General features: G+C 36.0%; 1 protein-coding gene across 3 annotated transcripts in view; it reads right to left on the bottom strand.

The window, feature by feature from the left end:
• The window catches only part of LOC115213511 (kinesin-like protein KIF18A), a 61,633-nt gene that overhangs the window by 23,121 nt on the left and 19,394 nt on the right, over nucleotides 1-19,118 (bottom strand). For 2 of the 3 annotated variants that reach the window (XR_004999653.1, XM_036503852.1), the window contains exons 6-18: nucleotides 17,329-17,526; nucleotides 16,112-16,209; nucleotides 14,332-14,407; nucleotides 12,720-12,794; nucleotides 11,803-11,894; nucleotides 11,460-11,631; nucleotides 9,736-9,888; nucleotides 9,404-9,525; nucleotides 8,028-8,263; nucleotides 7,831-7,905; nucleotides 5,524-5,916; nucleotides 3,411-3,549; nucleotides 1,382-1,571 (exon numbers count right to left, since the gene is read on the bottom strand). Coding sequence is in view for 2 of the 3 variants with exons in the window: in XM_036503852.1 (XP_036359745.1) it covers nucleotides 1,382-1,571; nucleotides 3,411-3,549; nucleotides 5,524-5,916; nucleotides 7,831-7,905; nucleotides 8,028-8,263; nucleotides 9,404-9,525; nucleotides 9,736-9,888; nucleotides 11,460-11,631; nucleotides 11,803-11,894; nucleotides 12,720-12,794; nucleotides 14,332-14,407; nucleotides 16,112-16,209; nucleotides 17,329-17,526 (2,019 nt within the window). In the remaining variant the exon portion in view is untranslated. Of the gene's footprint in view, nucleotides 1-1,377; nucleotides 1,572-3,410; nucleotides 3,550-5,523; nucleotides 5,917-7,830; nucleotides 7,906-8,027; nucleotides 8,264-9,403; nucleotides 9,526-9,735; nucleotides 9,889-11,459; nucleotides 11,632-11,802; nucleotides 11,895-12,719; nucleotides 12,795-14,331; nucleotides 14,408-16,111; nucleotides 16,210-17,328; nucleotides 17,527-19,118 lie in introns of all 3 variants that reach the window. The other variant, XM_029782520.2, reaches the window with a different exon arrangement.

Here is a 19,118-nt window from a genome sequence, read left to right as displayed (position 1 = left end):
GAAACTACTTCCATTTCTATTAACATTTTGACTTAGTGAATGAGTGAATGAGAGAGAAAGAGTTGTCAAACTTGCCAGTATAAATGTTCCCACTGATGTTGGCGTCTACAGAAGTGTCACTTTTGTTTTCTTACAAAATGCATGTGTTTTGTAGTAAAAAAAAAAAATTTCTTTCTATTCAACTTCTCATTCTGGTTTTAAAAATTTTGAGATATTCATGTTTGAAGAAGCCATTTTATTTGTTTACAAATGAATAAAATATTTTCTTCATGAATTAGTCATTCCCTCTCCAACATTGGCAAATCATGCAATTACCTCTCTGTAGAAAATTTTGAATTAAATATAATGGTTTTTTTTTTCACTTAATTTATTTTAGTAAATCCATGAATTTGGAAAGTGAGATGCAATATGTCTGACTGATAGAAACAACATCAACAACAACAACAACAGCAACAACAACAACATTCCTAGAGTAAAAACAAGATCTGAAATTAGGAAATTAATTGATACCACCAACCCTAGTTAGATAAAAGGAAATGTTGACCACAGTGGGATTTGAACTCAGAAGAGATGCAACAAGGCATTTATTCTGATATTCTAACAATCATGCCAGCTCACCCCTTTTATCTTTTCTTTTGCCTTTGATGAAAGTCACAGAAAGGGTCATAGCCCAACTAATTAAGGAGAGAGTTAGTTTAGACGAGATGCAGTTTAGGTTTGTGCCAGGTAGAAGCACCACTGATGCTATATTTCTGGTAAGACAGCTGCAGGAGAAATTCCTAGCCAAAGGAATTGGCTTTTGTTGACATGGAGAAAGCCTTTGACAGGGCCCTCTGATCCCTTATCTGGTGGTCAATGTGGAAAGTAGGGATAGACAGGTGGTTGGTGAAAGCTGTACAAGACATGTACAGGGGTACTGTCAGTAGGGTGAGGGTTGGCAATGAGTATAGTGAAGAATTCCAAGTAGAAGTAGGGGTTCACCAAGGATCAGTCCTCAGCCCCCTCTTGTTCATCGTAGTCCTCCAGGCAATAATAGAGGAATTCAAGATAGTTGACATCCATAGTATTTGATCTCAGGACATATAAACCTGAAAGAAATGCTGCCAAGAATTTTGTTTGATGGACTAATGACAATAGTTGCTTCTATTTTAAACAGCGGGGTCAGTAGTTTTGAAGGGAGTTAAGTTGTTGACTATACTGACCCCAGTACTTGACTGATAATGTATGTATATATTTATATTCATATATAAGAAAATAAGCATCAGATAGAAAAAAAAGATGAACAAGATAGAAAGTGAACCAACAGTCAGTTACAACAAAGAAAGCACACTTACACACTAACATTTATCAAGGAAGTGAAGAAACTTTTAAATTTACCATATACTGTACTTCTTTCAAACATTGATGATGTTTTATAGCGATGCAAATCCTTGATATTTTCCTTTGCTGACGCTGTCATAGCGCTAACAATCATACCTTTTGGCTTGTTTATATTTAACATTTTCAAAGGAAAAGTTGGTTTTGATTTGGTTATTGTGGCTCCGCCAGCTAAATTTAAGTGGCTGGCCTCTCTGAAACAAGATGAAATACCTTCCTGTTAAATAACACAACTTGTTTATTAAACGTTTTTAGCTTTCAGATTATTCTGCCAAATATAACACCTTTTTGATCTCCATGTGTCTAACACACGTGGACATGCCTACAAAGTCAGAAAACAACACAACTCCCATGACTTTCGGAAACATTTTTTCACACTCAGAGTTGCTGAAGCATGGAATAAACTGCCTGCGTCAGTTGTTGACTGCCATGACACTGCATCCTTTAAGGCCCTCATGCTTTCCGAAATCTGCCGAAACTACACCTGATTATATATACACTTTAGATGAGGTGTAGTGCACCTGAGCACTGTACACAATTATTATTATTATTATAATGCATATTTATTCACATTCGTCATTATCATTGTTTAACGTCCGCTTTCCATGGGTTGGACAGTTTGGCTGAGGACTGGCAAGCCTGGAGGCTGCACCAGGCTTCAATATGATCTGACAAGGTTTCTACAGGTGGATGCCCTTCCTAAAACTAACCACTCTAAGAGTGTAGTGGGTGCTTTTTACATGACATTGGCACAGGAAGCCAGTCAAGCAGCACTGGTATTAGCCATGCTTGAATGGTGCATTTTACATGCCACTGGCATGGGAGCTGGTGGCGAATTAATCATGTCTTATCCTTTTTGAGATTTCAAAGATGCCATTCATAATTTTTAGAATGATATTATAGGGTAGGTGTGAGAGGCCAAGTCTGGCCAGTTTGAACATAAAACAGGTAGAATATTTGGGACGGAATGGCAAGTTTAAATGCTAATGGTTAAGTACCTAACTTCAGAAGGTAAAATGGCACTCCATAATGTAAATCAATACAATGGGTGCTCAGAAAGTGGTAAATAAATAGGGTTACTATATACAAACATAATCTGTTCTAGAGCACTGTTTGTCGGCAAAATTTTTCATTATATAATTGAAATACATATAAATAGTGTGTGGAGGGGGATAATCTGTTCCAAGTCACAGCCAAGAAAAAACTAGCACTGTCAATTACAATGATGAGGGTTCTAGTTGATCCAATCAATAGAACAGCCATTCATGAAATTAACATGACCACCTTGAAAGGCTTACACTTCCCTTGAAATTACTAGTCTGGTGCCAAAATTTGAAACTAATATCAGTTTACATTGAAAATAAATCTTAGCAGTTAATTCAATACATTTACTGTTTTACAGCTATTTCTCTGTGGATTAAGACTCAATTCATTGCCTGGTTTTTTTACCAATGAAAATATCTGATCTTTATTAGCAGGAATGATGATAGCTATAGACATATTCAATCAGGCATGATGGCAGCTATAGATATATTCAATCATATCTACCTTTTTCTTTGAGAATCCCTAGTAATGGCTGTTAGGTCTTTGTTTTCATTCTCCAACTAAGAGGCAAATTTCAATTCATTGACAAACTGTATACATCATTCAGTACATCACCATCTACCTGATTCATTTAACTAACCAAACTATTTTGCCCTAAAATGAAAGAAGGGCATCCAGCCCCTTTGCTGTAAAATTAACCCTCTAGTGTTCAGATTATTCTGTTAAATATACTTATTAATTCATATTGTTTTGAACTAATCAAGCATTATTTTGTCACTTTGAAATTTTGATGATGCAATTGTCTATTTTTAGAATAACATTATAGGGTAGATGGGAGAGGCCCGACCTGGCCAGTCTGAATATAAAACATCTAGAATAATTTGGCTGGATATGGCCAGTTTAAATGCTAAAGAGTTAATTTCATCCATGTTTGCTTAGAAAAATAACTTTGAAAAAAGTGGGTTTCAAAATATGAAACAAAATCTTACCTAGTTGAAGGTCGAATAGCTGGAGATAACAGTTGTGCTAAAGGACTTGGTGTTTTGCTGGCAATACTGGCCAGACTTCTATTGGGGGTAGTAGCTATTATTGTCGCAGAAAGACTTTTCATAGTATCGATTGAGCACCCTGTAGAGAAAAAGCAATAAAATGATATTAACAAGTTCCAGTTACACTTAAGATTTCACAACTTCTTAAGATATTAGCAAAGATTTTGACAGCTACTATTGTTGCAATCATATTCTTCAATAGGTCTATTAAGGTAGCCAAATGCCTCGTCATCTAATTGGCAAGGATGATGCGGATACCCGGTACTACCTTGTTGTGGTGAGAGAGCTTAGGCCCTTGGTGGAGGGGGCAGCTCGTGATGGCTCTCACCCAACTCGTGCATGTCATTCCCGTACAAGGGTAACCAAAGGTACCAAACGCGTCCCCCGGCCTTCGTCAAGCCTGGGCTCGAGATGTCGGTGGGTCATCCCGAGTAGCAAGAAAGCCCACTCCGTGGGATTGGCCACGGAAGGGGCTACCCGCGGGTACGAGCCGGCCCGTAAACCGTTGCCCAACATCCACTGAGGCGTCGATCCTGGAGGTGATTCGGTTACCTGGCAGCCCGGTGGCACCACCCCACCCAAATACACCAGGCATTTAGGCAAGCCCGCAGCGTCTGCCTGGACACATGGCTTGTCCACGAAAGTCGGCGATCCCGCAATCGTATGTAGACCCTCACCTCGCCCTGTAATATTTAGTAGTACCAAAGTGGTAAGGTGGCAAAACTGTTAGCATGCCAGGCAAAATGCTTAGTGGCATATATCATCCATCTTTATGTTCCAAGTTCAAATTCTGCCATGGTTGACTTTGCCTTTCATCCTTTTGGGGTTGATAAAATAATCACCAGCTGAGCATTGGGACCAATGTAATGTAATTGATTTACCCCATCCCCTGAAATTACTGGCTGCCTTGCACCAAAATTTGAAACCAATCTTTAGTAGTACTTTCACTTGTTTTGAACAAATTTCAACTTGGAAAGATTCTTTTTCTATCTTGTACAGGTAAATGTAAATAATTCCTAAGCTGATCAAAGGGATTTGGAGAAAAAAAAAATATGTTTAGTTCTCATTCATAACAATAAACAAATGTATTAGGTTGACCCTTTAAGTAACCAGCTCACCAATGAGATCATATAAATCTTTCTCTTCCAACAACACAAAGTCACAATAACTACATACATACAATCACTACATGTATACATTCTTCTTGGTATATAATATTTTGGTTTCAGCTTTTGCCCAGTACTTAAGGTTGCTTGAATAAAAAAAAAATATTTAGCTGAAATAATCCCAAATAGTCTTCCAAAATTACAGAACTATATATGTCATAGTAATGTAGTTCTATGATCTACAATTGAAAGAAGATTCACTGTCAATCAACATTGCCTTTGTACCTAGTTCAAGGGAACAGTAATGCCATCATCAATAACACTACCCCCACCAACAAGTTGAAAAGCAACATCTATGGAGTCACTCAAGCTACTCAATACAGCAATCATCATTTTTCCCCAACAAATTTCAGGATAGCATGCCTGTAATAAAACAAGGATGGCCATGGTTAAAAGCATTTATGGAGTGCATTGTTTAACTAGCTGTTTCCACAACAGAGTGAAGGTATGTGGCTTTGTGGTTAGGGTATTCGGCTCACAATTGTAAGGTTACAAGCTCGATTTCAGGCCTCATGTTGCATCCTTGAGCAAGGCATTTTATTTCCAGTTCATTCAGCTGGCAAAAATGAGTAGTATCTGTATTTCAAAAGACTAGCCTTGTCCCATCGTGTGCCATGCTGAATCTCTGAGAACTACATTAAGGGTACACATGTCTGTGGAGTACTCAGCCATTTACACGTTAATTTTCACAGGCAGTTTGTTCTGTTGATTGCATCAACTGGAACCCATGACACTGAAACCAATGGAGGGCCAGGTATTTTTATTTTTTTTATTTCCATAACATTAGCTAGCTCAAGTGGAGGTGATGTAGGGTGGATGAGAATTTTAAGGCAACACCAAATTCCTATCACTGAAAGAATAAAATTCCATAAATGACAAAGACTTACATTTCTTAGGTTCTGAAACATCTTTGATGATGTTTTCTACTTCGGATTCTTCTGAAATTGTATTATTAAGGGCTGTCACGTCGTCACTAACAGTATCTTTTCTTGGATCATTTTCTTTCATACTAGAACTTACTACAGAGATTTGATTTTCCACACTGGGACTTTTGAGTCCATCAGAATTACTAACAAGCACCAATCTTTCAGAGGTCTTTGGTGCTGATTTACTCTCTTCAGATCTTGGCCGTTTTAAAGACTGGTCCACTGCTGATACTGTTGAATTATTCAGCTTTCTTGTAGAACTTGTAATGGTAGAATTCCTTGAAGTGTAATCTTCTCTCCTTTGCATTTTAGGAGTTTGATCAATTTGACTCATAGGAGTGTTACATTTCGAATCTTTAGGAGGAAAAGAAAAGGTTTAAAGGACAAAATTATTTTCGTGGCTTGTAGGGACACAGTATTTCGTTATGCAACCATAATGACGTTAAACGATTATGATGATGATGATGATGAATATACTACAAAGTATATTAAACATCTTTGTAAGTCAATACAGTGTTCTACAGTATTAGCAGTGCACTTTACATCACTTGTTAAGATTATCTCTAAAGATGTTCTTTAGAAATTATAGACAGCACTGACTTTTGTTATGGCATTTCGTATCCAAGATGGCAGATGTAAACAGACAATGAAATCAAAGATGGAAAATGAGTAATGGGAGTATATGCCATATTTTGGAAGTTTTTACAAAAAATTGTAACAAAAATCAGTGGTGGCCATAATTTCTATAGAATATCTGTAAAGATAACTTTAAGTAAAATTATTTTCAATTATAAACTCAGTATAAATATAAATTAGAAGCATACTTCAAACAAAATACTATTTTAATCGTAGAAATGTCCAAATACTTTGATTAAATCAGGGATACCTGAAAGTTAATTAACAGTTCACTTAAACTTTTGACTCCCAGAGTTCACAATCAGTTTGTTTTAAAAAAGGGAAAGGAGAATGACTGGCAGTACAGGAAGGGTGGTGGTGTATGTAGTAATGAGTTCTTCTTTCATTAATTACAGAGTAGATACAGGGACCCAAATGTATGCATTCACATTATGCAGTCCCACCATTACAATATCAGTTTTTGTTATGTCTGCATAAATGGGCAGGCCTTCTCAAGTACACCATGTCTCCAGTCATCTCAGTTCTTAATCATCTCATCTATGAGATTTAACATCCAAGAGCAGGTCTTCTCATACAGGTCTATGTATGGATACATGTGCATGCATGCTTGTCCTATCGGTGTCTTGATATCGTTTAAAAAAATGTCACCATATTAATCCGTACCATTGTTAAAACTATGGAGCATATAGTTACTCAAAAAACCAGAGCAATAAGTACTTTAATTGGAAACAACTAAGAGTTAAAAACTGAAAGGGTGTATGGTCATAAAAGAAAAACAAAAAAATAAGTTTCCCCATACTAGTATGGGAAAAGTGGAAGTTAAAACAATGGTTATGATGTATATACTTGCATCATTTCTGATGTAACAGAAACAGTGTCATCAACAGATCAAAGAATTTGGAAAAGTAGTAGGGACGGAGTTTACATGTGTTTCTCAACTGGGGTTCATATGACCCTTGGTGGGGTTCTATAAGATTTTGCTGTTAAAATTTATCTGCAATAAATTGCTTATGCTTCTACAATATACAAAATATTTTCATTTTCTTTAATGCAATTCTTAATATTAATTTATAAAAATATAATAGGATTTTTTTTAAAGATGGAATGGCCAGAAGGGTCCAACTGAATAAAATAGGAATCACAGGGGTCTATAAGTGAAAAATGATTGAGAAACGCTGGTTTACAGCATTAAGCTTACAAAAGTAATGCTTGAAAAGATGTTTATATTATACTTTTAGCCAATCCATGCTGATATGCAAAAAAAAAGCATTGATAATTAACCCTTTTGTTACCTTATTTCTATTGAGATGCTCTGTATTTCTTTCAATAAATTTTAAATATAACAAAGAATTTAGTAAAACATCTTAGTTATCATTAAGCTAGTGTTAGGAACATAAATTGTGACTAAGGTTTCGTGGAAGATTTTTAATTAAGAACTTTTGGAAATAAGACATTTGTACTACAGAACCAGAAGTGGTTTCAGCCAGGTTGGTATCAAAAGGGTTATGGAAAGTAACATTAATCACAAACAGAATTCAATATTTTGTCATAAAAACAGTAACAAAGATGAATGTACACCACACTAAATGAACGTGTCAGTGTTTGCCCAAAGAACTTGGAGTGAGTACTTACTAAGAAAGCATTTTGTTTTTTTCAAAATAGGAGTTAAAGACTCCCTCCTTTGTCTAATATTTTTATCCAAGGTGGCTGTAAGTAAAACACAAAAGAAATAAATGAAACTTAGAAAAAAGAAAAAAAAGAATACAACTACAGTTTTAAAAAAAGCAGTTATGAAAACAAATTCAGTTACAACAGAAAATTGAACTTACGTGACAAAACAACTCGGCTGAGAGTCGGAAGGTCTAGAGTACCTTCAAGTGAAATTGAATCTGGGTTTTTGTCAGCTTCTTTTAGTATAGTCTCATCAACCCACACTACTTCTTTTTCTCCATACCTTTGCCTCATGGTTTGATTATAATCCACTTGAAGTTCTGAGGAAAGCAGTTGATGTTGCTGAACTGTTTTATACAATTTTGTCATTGTTTGCTGCATGCTGTTTATCAACCTGGAAAGGAAAACAAAACCAGAATTCAGAACAGACATAGGCACGCCTCAACCAAATGGCTTCAGTTCACTGTGTGACACTTTAGGCAAGTTTCTTCTACTATTGCCCTAAACCAATCAAAGCCTTATAAGTCGATTTGGGAGAGGGAAATTGGAAGAAGCCTGTTATATACATGTATATGCATGTGTGTGTATCTGTGCTTCTCCAGTGCTAGACAACTGGTTATTTTGTTTACATTCCCATATTATACTTTCAGATCTTTCATTATTATACTCCACTCTGTTAAGGATAAAAGATCTTGTCCTGCAAGTACTTAATAACCCCACTAGTGTTAGTGCCATGTAAAAAGCACCCAGTATACTTTGTAAAATGGTTGGCATTGGAGATCAACACACCCCTCTTGCTTGGTGGTCCCTGCCGAACTGTGCAGCCCATGTCAGCATGGAAAAAGGGATGTTAAATGATGATGTAAACATGATGAAGACTCTTCACAAACAATTTATTCAGTAGTTTTGACTTGGATAACATCAAGAAAAAGAAAAGAGATTAACAATACAAATTACTATGATTTGATGTACTAATTCCTATCTTTCAGGCAGAGAGGGTCTAAAATGCTTTTGTACATTACCTACCATATCCTCTGATTAACAAGTAAGGGAAAACATCTGTGCAAGGATGCTGAGTAGGGGTACATATATGACTGTGTTTAAAAAGCTCACTTCACAACCACGTAGTTCCAGGTTCAAGCATAGCACTTTGGCCAAGTATCTCCCCTCGTTGTTTCAGGCTAACCATTGCTTCGTAAGTGGAATCTGGTCCGTAGAAACTTTGTAGAAGCTATTATATATGTGTGTATATGCGCATGTGTGTGCATGCACATCTTTTAAGAGTTTCACTTATCATACTTGACATAGTAAAAGCTGTGAACCACAAAATTAGTCAGCTGGAACTCTATAAACCAATAACACCATTGTTCACACAAAAGAAAAGTGGGGGAAGTATTTAATGAGAGAATAATAGTACATGGCTTGCAAATCAAATATGAATCCTACACTCTCAAATGAAACTACCAGCTCTGATAGTGACGAGAGGTAGCCCAGAATTTTATTAAGAAAAAAAAACACAGAAAATTTAACACACCTGTCTTTCGAGTTATTCTCTACCTCTTGAAAGTTGGCAATTTTCTTTACGTGATTGATGTAAGTGAGAGAATCTCCCAGTTCTACTTCCAGATGGTGAGATCGTAGTTTCTCCTCAAGGAGCTGGAGGAAAGAAATCGTTAATATTACAACACAGAAAAAAAATAACCTTTATATTCCAAAAAAACAAAATTCAATTCAAACAAAACAGACACACTTTTATAAAGGGAAACAACTCTAAAATGTATTGGAAAATTAATAATTAAAGATTTTAAATGGAGAAACTTCAGACAGATTATGAAGTACCACGTAAAAGAACAAATAATTAAATACCGCTGTTATCTTCTTCTCTCCATTCAGTGTCATCTCTCCCTGAAGTCGCTCCAAGTGTTTTTCATTTTCGACAAATTTCTCTTTCAAATTAGCAATATTAGTATCGATGCTTTTTATTCTTTTGTTGGATAAATCAATAGCTTTCTTAGTTTTCTGTAGGGGGGAAAAAATGGGAAATTGAAATATTATAGACAGCCTTCTTTTTAACATGTTCTCTTTATCACAAAGTTCTAAAACACACAGATTTCTCACACAGGCAAATGTTTTTATCTGACATGCTCTCTTTATTACAACGAGATCTTCTTTCAACAAATGGCTCTCTAATTAGTGTAAAGTTGCTGATGAATTTAAGAACCAGATTTTCAATATTTAGAAAGTGTCATCCACTCATGCCAACTGCCTTCAGTTACACTTTTTAAAAGCAACCCATTAAGAGAGCAAAATAGAAAAATTAAATGTCAGCTTCATTCAGTAGACATTTGTCAAATAACATTTCCTTAACTGTAGGTCCATGTCAAGCTATGTTACTACTATAGAAGGAATAGCTTAAATGTCATTCCTGACTGGATTCCGACTAAAGCAGCAATCAACAACACACATAGAAGTAGAAGATAAAATACGAAAATTAGACAACTGATTACATTGCAGCTTTGTAGTCAAGTGTATTTATCACTCATTGTTAGTGGTGTTCCTTTAGTGGTTTAATCGGGCGAAAAAAATGATTTTGCAATGAAACAAGCACATGATGAACCCAGCACTTTGTCTGCTAAATGAGCAACGCCTAGACTTTAAACAGCTGACGAAATTATTGATGATATTTATTCTTTGGATGAAGTGTTTAAACTTATGCTGGCAATGGAGAGTGATTTGGACAATCAAACAGGTGAAAGTGATGAGGAAAATAGCGACTCATGTGAACAAATACAGTAGTTGAGAGATAGGCCTATTATTGCTATTCTCTTGAATTTTTTTTGATTCTGTACATCAGTTTGCCTGCAGTCATTAACTCTTGAGTCATGTATGTAATTATTTATTTTTCTTTTTTTTTGCTCAGGAGCTCAGGCAGTAGTAGGAGTAAAATTAGACACAGAGGCCCAGGTCTCAGAGGATTAAGACAGACAAGTGTAGCTAATTCTCAATACTTGAGCTTTATAAAAATCCTTACAAACTAACAAGAAATTAAGTGATTGCTTAACAAGCTAGAAACAGCAGCCAAATCTTTCTGAATCATGTTCTATCATCATCATTTCATCATGATTTAGCGTCCGCTTTCCATGCTAGCATGGGCTGGACTGTTCGACTGGGGTCTGGGATGCCAGAAGGCTGCACCAGTAAGTCTGATCTGGCAATGTTTCTACGGCTGGATGCTCCTCCTAACACCAACCACTCCATATATAGTCATTTTTTTATCCATTTTGGAAACGTCTGAACCACTCGTACACTTCTGTGCAACCCATATACACTTTCTGCAACTTTGCATAGGCCTCTGACAGGTAAAGCCATGACAACTTTCTCTATCATGGCCAGTGTGACGATCACACATCACTTTGAAGCACTGCTGTAAACAATGGGAGTGAGCTAGAATGTTAAAACTTAGTGCACATGCACAGCAGAGGTCAAGGTCAACCTGTGCCAAGCAGCTTCCCTCTGCATGCATTAGCTTTGTTGTTATGGCAACAGTCCGGATATTAATTGATCAGATCTCATATATTTGGCCAACTTACTTTTAACAGATGTTCATCAGTTTCACCCTGGTCCTCAGCTTCCATTTGTGTCAAAAGATGCTGTTTGCAGTGTATTTTCCAGCGGTTGGCACGTCGGTCACTTTCTTGCTTGAGGATCTCTTTGCGAATAGACTTCCTTTCAGTGAATAAATTATAAAGGATTTCTTGTAATCTTAAAGAGAGAACAAAAGTAACTATTACTGTCATATCTACTGCTGAATGAAAATCGAAAGACTGGATAAATATACAACAGCTAAATGTCTATTGATAAGTTAATTTATAAAACATCAATTAGTAGCTCTCAAATGAAAGTAATATATGCTTTTAAAAGTTCAATATAAACCTTTTTTCTTCTTCACATTCTTGCAGTTTGGGTATGCTTGCTTTCAAATCTACACTTTCGTATTCCTTTAATTTAGTTTTAAGCTGCTGAACCTGTAAAATATAAATAATTAACTTAAATAAATACAAAGACAGTGACTTTTTGAACAGGGACAAAAACTTTGAGATTCAGGAGGTAAAGGTGCAGGTTAGAATATGCTAAGAATGTGTTCATGTTAATGGCTTAAGGCTACTAAGGGACAAAAGAGAACTGCTGCATCATAGGCAGAATCGAACGTGGAACCATTTGGTTGCAAAGAAAACTTCTTAATCATACGCTCTATCTACGACGAGTTCATCTCAATCGAAAGAGAGGGGCTTTCTCCGTCCGGGTTGCGGATCCGTGGAATAAGCTGCCGGACAAGATAGTGAAGATGCCGACGACCGCTCAGTTCAAAGTCTCTCTTGACCAGAAATGGCCTGAACTCAGTGTATGAACACTCTCCCTGTACATTACTCCATGTCCCCCTACATGGCCTTGCTTTTGCTTTTTGAGCCAAAAAAATTTAATTAAAATTAAAATACAGCTATGTTTGCACCTATAATGTCTATAACAAGAAAACTTTCACCTCACCAATAACACTGAACACCTTTTTGATCTCCATGTGTCTAACACACGTGGACATGCCTACAAAGTCAGAAAGCAACACAGCTCCCATGACTTTCGGAAACACTTCTTCACACTCAGAGTTGCTGAAGCATGGAATAAACTGCCTGCGTCAGTTGTTGACTGCCATGACACTGCATCCTTTAAGGCCCTCATGCTTTCCGAAATCCGTCGAAACTTCACCTGATTATATATATGCACTTTAGATGAGTTGTGGTGCACCTGAGCACTGTACACAATGTTTATTATTATTATTATTAAAAGAAACCAACCTCTTCTCGAAGACCTTCAACAATTTTTCCATACTTGCTGATGTTAGACTTCACATTCATAATATTCTTCTTCAACTGTGGGAAAACAGAAAGCATAAGAAAAAATGAAAAATATATAGTAATATGCAAGTTAAGCATTAAGATTCAAGTATTATTAAAATTATTGAATTTCCAAGTTTAAGAATTAGAGTTCAAAACTTAAGTTTATGAATGATATTAGCCCTTTGCCTATCCAAAACATTTTCATAAGTTTGTCTGAAATGCCAATGAGCTCAGTGGTTAGAGCGTCAGGTTCACAATCATGAGGTTATGGATTTGATTCCTGGACCAGGCTGTGTTGTGTTCTTGAGCAAGACACTTTATTTCACATTGCTTCAGTTCACTCAGCTGCAGAAATGAGTTGCAACATTACTGGTGCCAAGCTGTGTCAGCCTTTGCTTTTCCCTTGGATAACATCAGTGGTGTGAAGAGGGGAGGTTGGTATGCATGGACGACTGCTGCTCTTTTATAAACGACCTTGCCCAGACTTGTACCTTGGAAGGTAATTTTCTAGATGCAATCCCATGGTCATTCATGACCAAAAGGGGGTCTTTACCTTTTACATACATTCTGCATAATATAAAGCTTTCCTTTCATAAATCCCAGTTTACTGTAGTGGTTGATAAAAAATTGGAAATGTACATCATATATGATGCATGGACGCCAAGAAAATACGTCCTGTGTATCACCTGTAATACACAGAACAGGCAAAGGGTCAACTATCATTCGAGAAGTGTTGGATGGCTGATCTTGATTAGATGTCAACTGTTAAGATGAAGACAATTCTAGATGGATGCTACAGAGAAGGTGCCTCAATGTAGTTGCTTGACTATACTTCTGATCATAAGTTTGCTCGATGGAATTTGACCTGAGACTGAATAATATCTTATTTTTTAGCATTTAGATTACTCTGCCAAATATGCTTATTAATTCACATTGTTTTGAATTAATCAGGCATTATCTTGTAGCTTTGAGATTTTGATGATTAAAATGTTTATTTTTAAAATGACATTGTAGGATGGGTGTGAAAGGCAAAGTCTGGCAAGTATGAACCACAAAGTAGGTAGAATATTAAGGATAGATATAGCTGGTTTAAGTACTAAAGGATCATATGAGGTTCTAGAATGAAAACTTGTGTGTGTATGTGTCTGTATGAGAGAGAGAGAGAGTGTCATTGCAGTTTAAATGTGAGCTTCATTCCAATAAAGAGGTTTGACAGGAAAAAGTTTGACATTTTAGTTCAATGAAGATAACAAAGATAACATGGCTCTTAGTCTATATTACATTTCAATCTAAATATTAATAAGTTGTCATGTTAGCAATAGATCAAACATTGAGTAATACTGAAATACTTGTTTCAGATTTCAATTGCAATATTTTTTAATATATCTTTTTAAAGATCAAACAAAAATTGTATAATAGATAAAAGAATGCCTTGATTGTCAGTAAGACAGGATATATTAATAGTGAAACAAAGTAATAGTACTAAAACAATTAAAAAAAAAAACAGGTTGACCTAACATATGGCAGCTAATAAGATAAAACAACCATAATGAAGTGCGCATCAACTTACATTAACTCGAATATGTTTTGCTCTGTCAGCATACTTCAAAGTGTTGTATGTATCTTCGTATGATAAATGTGATGGACTGGAAAATAGTTGGGTTATCATTTTGTCAATAAAAACAAACAAGAAAACATGTTGGAATAAAGATATATTGGATCCTAAAATTGTGTGCTTTCACGTAAAAAATTCAGCATTGTTATGATCCTTTTTGCTTAATTCTGTCATTATTTTTTTCCATCTATGTGTTGAGAGCCAACAAATGCCATAGGCCCTTTTTTTTACCCCAAAGCAAAACTTGAAACATGATTACTTCAGACAACGTGCTGCACTAGGAACCAAAAGAGTTTCTATATAGTTTTCAACCTGTTAGAAATAGTAACTGAATTCCTCTAAAACCACACCATACCATCTTAAAAAGAAGGGCACAATGGATAAAGTAGTTCTGCACTTATCTGAAATAACATGGGATGGTCATGACAAGAATACTTCGATCATAGGTTTGCTTGATTAGAGTTGACTTGAGGTAAAACGATAATGAACTATTACCCTTCTTCAACAGTCATCTGTATGTATTCAGGAATACTTTTTACTGCAGATCTTTCTAGCTAAATTAATATTCCTATAGACTATCCCATTCAGGCTTTTGAAAGAGTGTATCTACTCAACAAGCTCACAGATTACTATCATCATCATTTAATGTTTGTTTTCTGTGCTGGTTGGAAGGTTTGACCGGAGCTGGTAAGGCCAGGTGCTGCACCAGGCTCCATTGTCTGTTTTGGCATGATTTCTACAACTGGATGCCTTTTCTAGCACCAACCATTCCATAGAGTGTAATGTATTTTTCAAAAACATTCCAAGGAATCCACACAGGAAAGCACTGCACTTGGTGATCCCCTTACTGAAGTGGAGAAAGTTTTGAAGATGTAAAATTGGAAATCAGAAAGGCTTTTAAACCTGGGAAAAAAAATCACAATGTCAACTCCTAGACTATAGTCTGCAGTCCATCTTGTTAGCTTCTGCATTAGCCACTATATAGATAGAAGCATTTTAGCAATCCACATACCATTAATGTTCTATAACATTCCATAATCAAATGATAACTTCTTGGTTATCATCATCAATCAAACATCTATGTTGATGATACTCACCTCCATAAAGTTTTTATATGCTTTAAGTCACAACATAACAATCACATTTAACAGATGTTGCTGACTAACCAATTAACTCACCATAAATACCACCAATGCCTGACTGGCTCCTGTGGCGGTGGCACGTAAAAAACACAATTTGAACGTGGTTGTTACCAGTGCCGCCTGACTAGCTCCTGTGCCAGTGGCACGTAAAAAGCACCATTTGAGCATGGTCGAAGCCAGTACCGCCTGACTGGCCCTCATGCCAGTGGCACATAAAAAGCACCCACTACATTCTCTGAGTGGTCAGCGTTAGGAAGGGCATTCAGCTGTAGAAACTCTGCTAGATCAGATTGGAGCCTGGTACAGCCTTCTGGCTTGCCAGCCCTCAATCAAACCGTCCAACCTATGCCAGCAGGGAAAGTGGACGTTAGAAGATGACAATGATGATGAACTCTAATAATTAAATATATAATTTTGAAATTACAGCTCATTAAAATTCAACAAATTATTCTAAAACAATTCAAACTAAACAAATTGTTGGTGCAATGTTTTATAATTTTCAAAATACAGCATTATTTTTCATGTATCAACAATTTAATACAAACAGAACTGAATAAAAACGGGTTTAAATAAACTACAATTTTAGCACCTACCTTACAGCAGCTATCATAACTGTCCTGCAGTTGCCACCAATAGAGTCTTTAAGTAAACGTGTCAGCTTACTGTCCCGATATGGAATATAACCTTTAGTCTGTAAAAGAACAATAGTAAAACATACAAATAACAGAAGCACAAGGGCTCAAATTTTGCATTATTGGTTAAGCTTGAATGGTATCTATCCCTTGAAGGATGAAAAGCAAAGTTGACCTTGACAGTAATATATACAAATGCTAAAGTAAATATCCTACTAGTAGCAGCTATGTATTATTTTACTTGTTCCTGCTCAAAGGCTGTAGCTGGGATTGTTATTATTTTCAACAGGATATATTTTTTATACAGAACATTTAATGAATCAATGTTAAATGTTACTTAAAGTAAATATTTGAAAGGACAGGTCTCCAGCATTCACATCACAATAAGGCATAAAAGAAATTGGGGAGAAAGGGTACACTTGTTCAACACCACCTCCTGAACCTAGGTGCTTTTAACTTTTGAGCAGAGTTCATTCTGTTACAAGCATGAAGATTACTCAGCTTTTGAAAGGGTATATCTACTAAACAAGCTCACAGACCATCAGTATATTTTTTGAAAATCTTCCAGTAAATTCGTGGATCCACACTAGAAAGTAGTGCAATAAGTGGTCCCATTGTTAGACTGGAGAAAACTTTAGAGTTGTAAAAGTGGAAATCAGAAAAGCTTTTAAGCCTGGGATAAAAATCACAATGTCAACCCCTAGTACCATTGATTATTAGAGAACACCAGTGATTTGAGATTTGACAGATCAGGCAACTATGTAGAGGTTCTTTCACTGGCTTGTTTTCTTTTGTTAAGTCTAGAAAATATTTCAATCCTGATTGGTTGCTAACTTCAAAATATACAAGTATAAGGTGGTAAGCTGGCAGAACTGTTGGTATACTGGCATATGTCTTTTACCATCTCCAACCTGCAGACAAAACTGAAGGATAAGCCCATTCGTCCACTCCAAGTTTTTCAGTCATCTACCTTTTATAAAACCCATGCCAGCCTAAAAAATTATTCAACCAGTTAACAAAATTAATATTGATTTTTCAAATGAAATATTGTCTTAGACTTTGAACATGCAACCATTTGCTTCAGTGTGGTAAAAATCTGTAAACATTTAGCTCAGATTGACTCTTTCATATTTGATATAGAAATAAATGATTTGCATGGCTCAGTTTTGATAACTTACCTTTTCATCAGCCAGTGCATTAATAACATTCCCCAATGCTAGTAAAGACCGATTGATATTGGCTCCTTCTCGCATTCTGGGACCCCTGTTACTTGTTGCAGTACCACGCTCAGAACCAGCCAGGTCAACCAAGCACATTTTGGCAATATGGACTGATTTTACTAAATTAGCTGTTCTATCAGACTGCTTTACAAACACCTACGAAGAAACAAAAAGTATATATTGTTTTAAATAATTAATGATAACAAAAATGAAAACAAAAAAATGATTAATTAATTGATGTGGAAATATTGTTCTTTTGTTTTGTTCAAGATAAAACACTTTCAGAAATTTTGCAGAGAGAATGTTCAAGGAATAAGTTCAATTTAATTTACAGAATTAAAATGTTGCCTTGATTTTCCTGCAAAGAAAAGATATAAACTCCTTCTAAACACTTTTATACAATATGGGTTAAAACGTTATATCTATGAGACAAATTTAATTTATCAATGCTTATTTTAGAACTCAAGGAATATGTAAAAGAGAGAAAAAAAAATAACAAGAGAATGTGAGCATATTGTTACAATTCTCTCTCTCTCTCGTATTTTGTACTTTTTATATTTGTATATTTTATTTTACTCAAAAACGCAAATATGAAAAAGAAATAGTTTTGGTTCTCAAAAGAACAAGTGTTTGATTTTATAAACTATTACAAAAAATAAATATCAGAACGAAATTCAATAAGACACCCATTCTTTTATTGGTTTCAGTCACTTTGGAATGCAACCACAATGGAGCACTGCATGCAATTGATTTGTCTGGTATTTATTTTATCGATCTTTAATCAGTTTATTGAAAGTCTCAGGCCATAGTGGTGTAAAGGGACATAACTCGGACTAAATACCACAAGACGTTATATTTAGTCCAAGTTCACTGTAATTGGTTTAGCAGTAATACACACATGCATATACAACTTATTTCCGTACAGCCTCCACCTACAAAATTTCACACAAGGGGTTTTGCTCAATCCATGGTTATGTTGGCAGAAGACATGTATCTAATGTACTGCACGGTGGAACTGAACCCAGAACCTAGTAATTGCAAAGCAAACATTTTAACTGAGCCATGTCTGTATCTCGATATGTATATACTTTTCATATTTACATGTTCAGCTTTCAATGTTTTAACTGTAAAAATATAAACAAAAAACGACAGGGGGTGGCCAAAGCTTGCATGCCAGAGTGATAACAGGTATGTTCAATCACATCTGAGTCAGTGCTGATACTCAATAAGTCCACCATATAGAAGATTTTTAAGAAGCCTCATTATTTCTAAATAACTTCAAATAACAACATAAGAATTGCTTCAGTAATTTGTTTGGATAAGAGTGTAGACTCTTATTAAATCTATTTCTGCAAGAGAGAGAGAGCAAGAGGGAGCGTGAGAGAGAGAGAGTGTGTGTGTGTGTGCGCACATATGTGTAGGCATGGCTGTGTGGCAAGCACTTTTAGCCCAGTCACATGGTTCCGAGTTCAGTCCCACTGTATGGCACCTTTCAGTAACTGACAACTGCTGTTGGTTTGTTTGTTTATTTTCCTGTAACTTAGTGGTTTGACAAAAAAAGAGTGATAGACTAAATATTCGGCTGGAAAAAGTACTGGGGTCGATTTGTTCAACTAAACCCTTCAAGGCAGTGCCCTAGCATGGCCGCAGTCTAATGACTGAAACGAGTAAAAGACAGAAGATATATCATCATCATCACCACCGCCACCATCATTTAACGTCCAATTTCCATGCTGGCATGGGTTGGA

The sequence above is a fragment of the Octopus sinensis genome, linkage group LG6, assembly GCF_006345805.1.
Source record: "Octopus sinensis linkage group LG6, ASM634580v1, whole genome shotgun sequence".
NCBI classification, from domain to species: domain Eukaryota; kingdom Metazoa; phylum Mollusca; class Cephalopoda; order Octopoda; family Octopodidae; genus Octopus; species Octopus sinensis.
The sequence above is the reverse complement of the archived record's forward strand: the minus strand, read 5'-3'. Positions and strand labels throughout refer to the sequence as shown.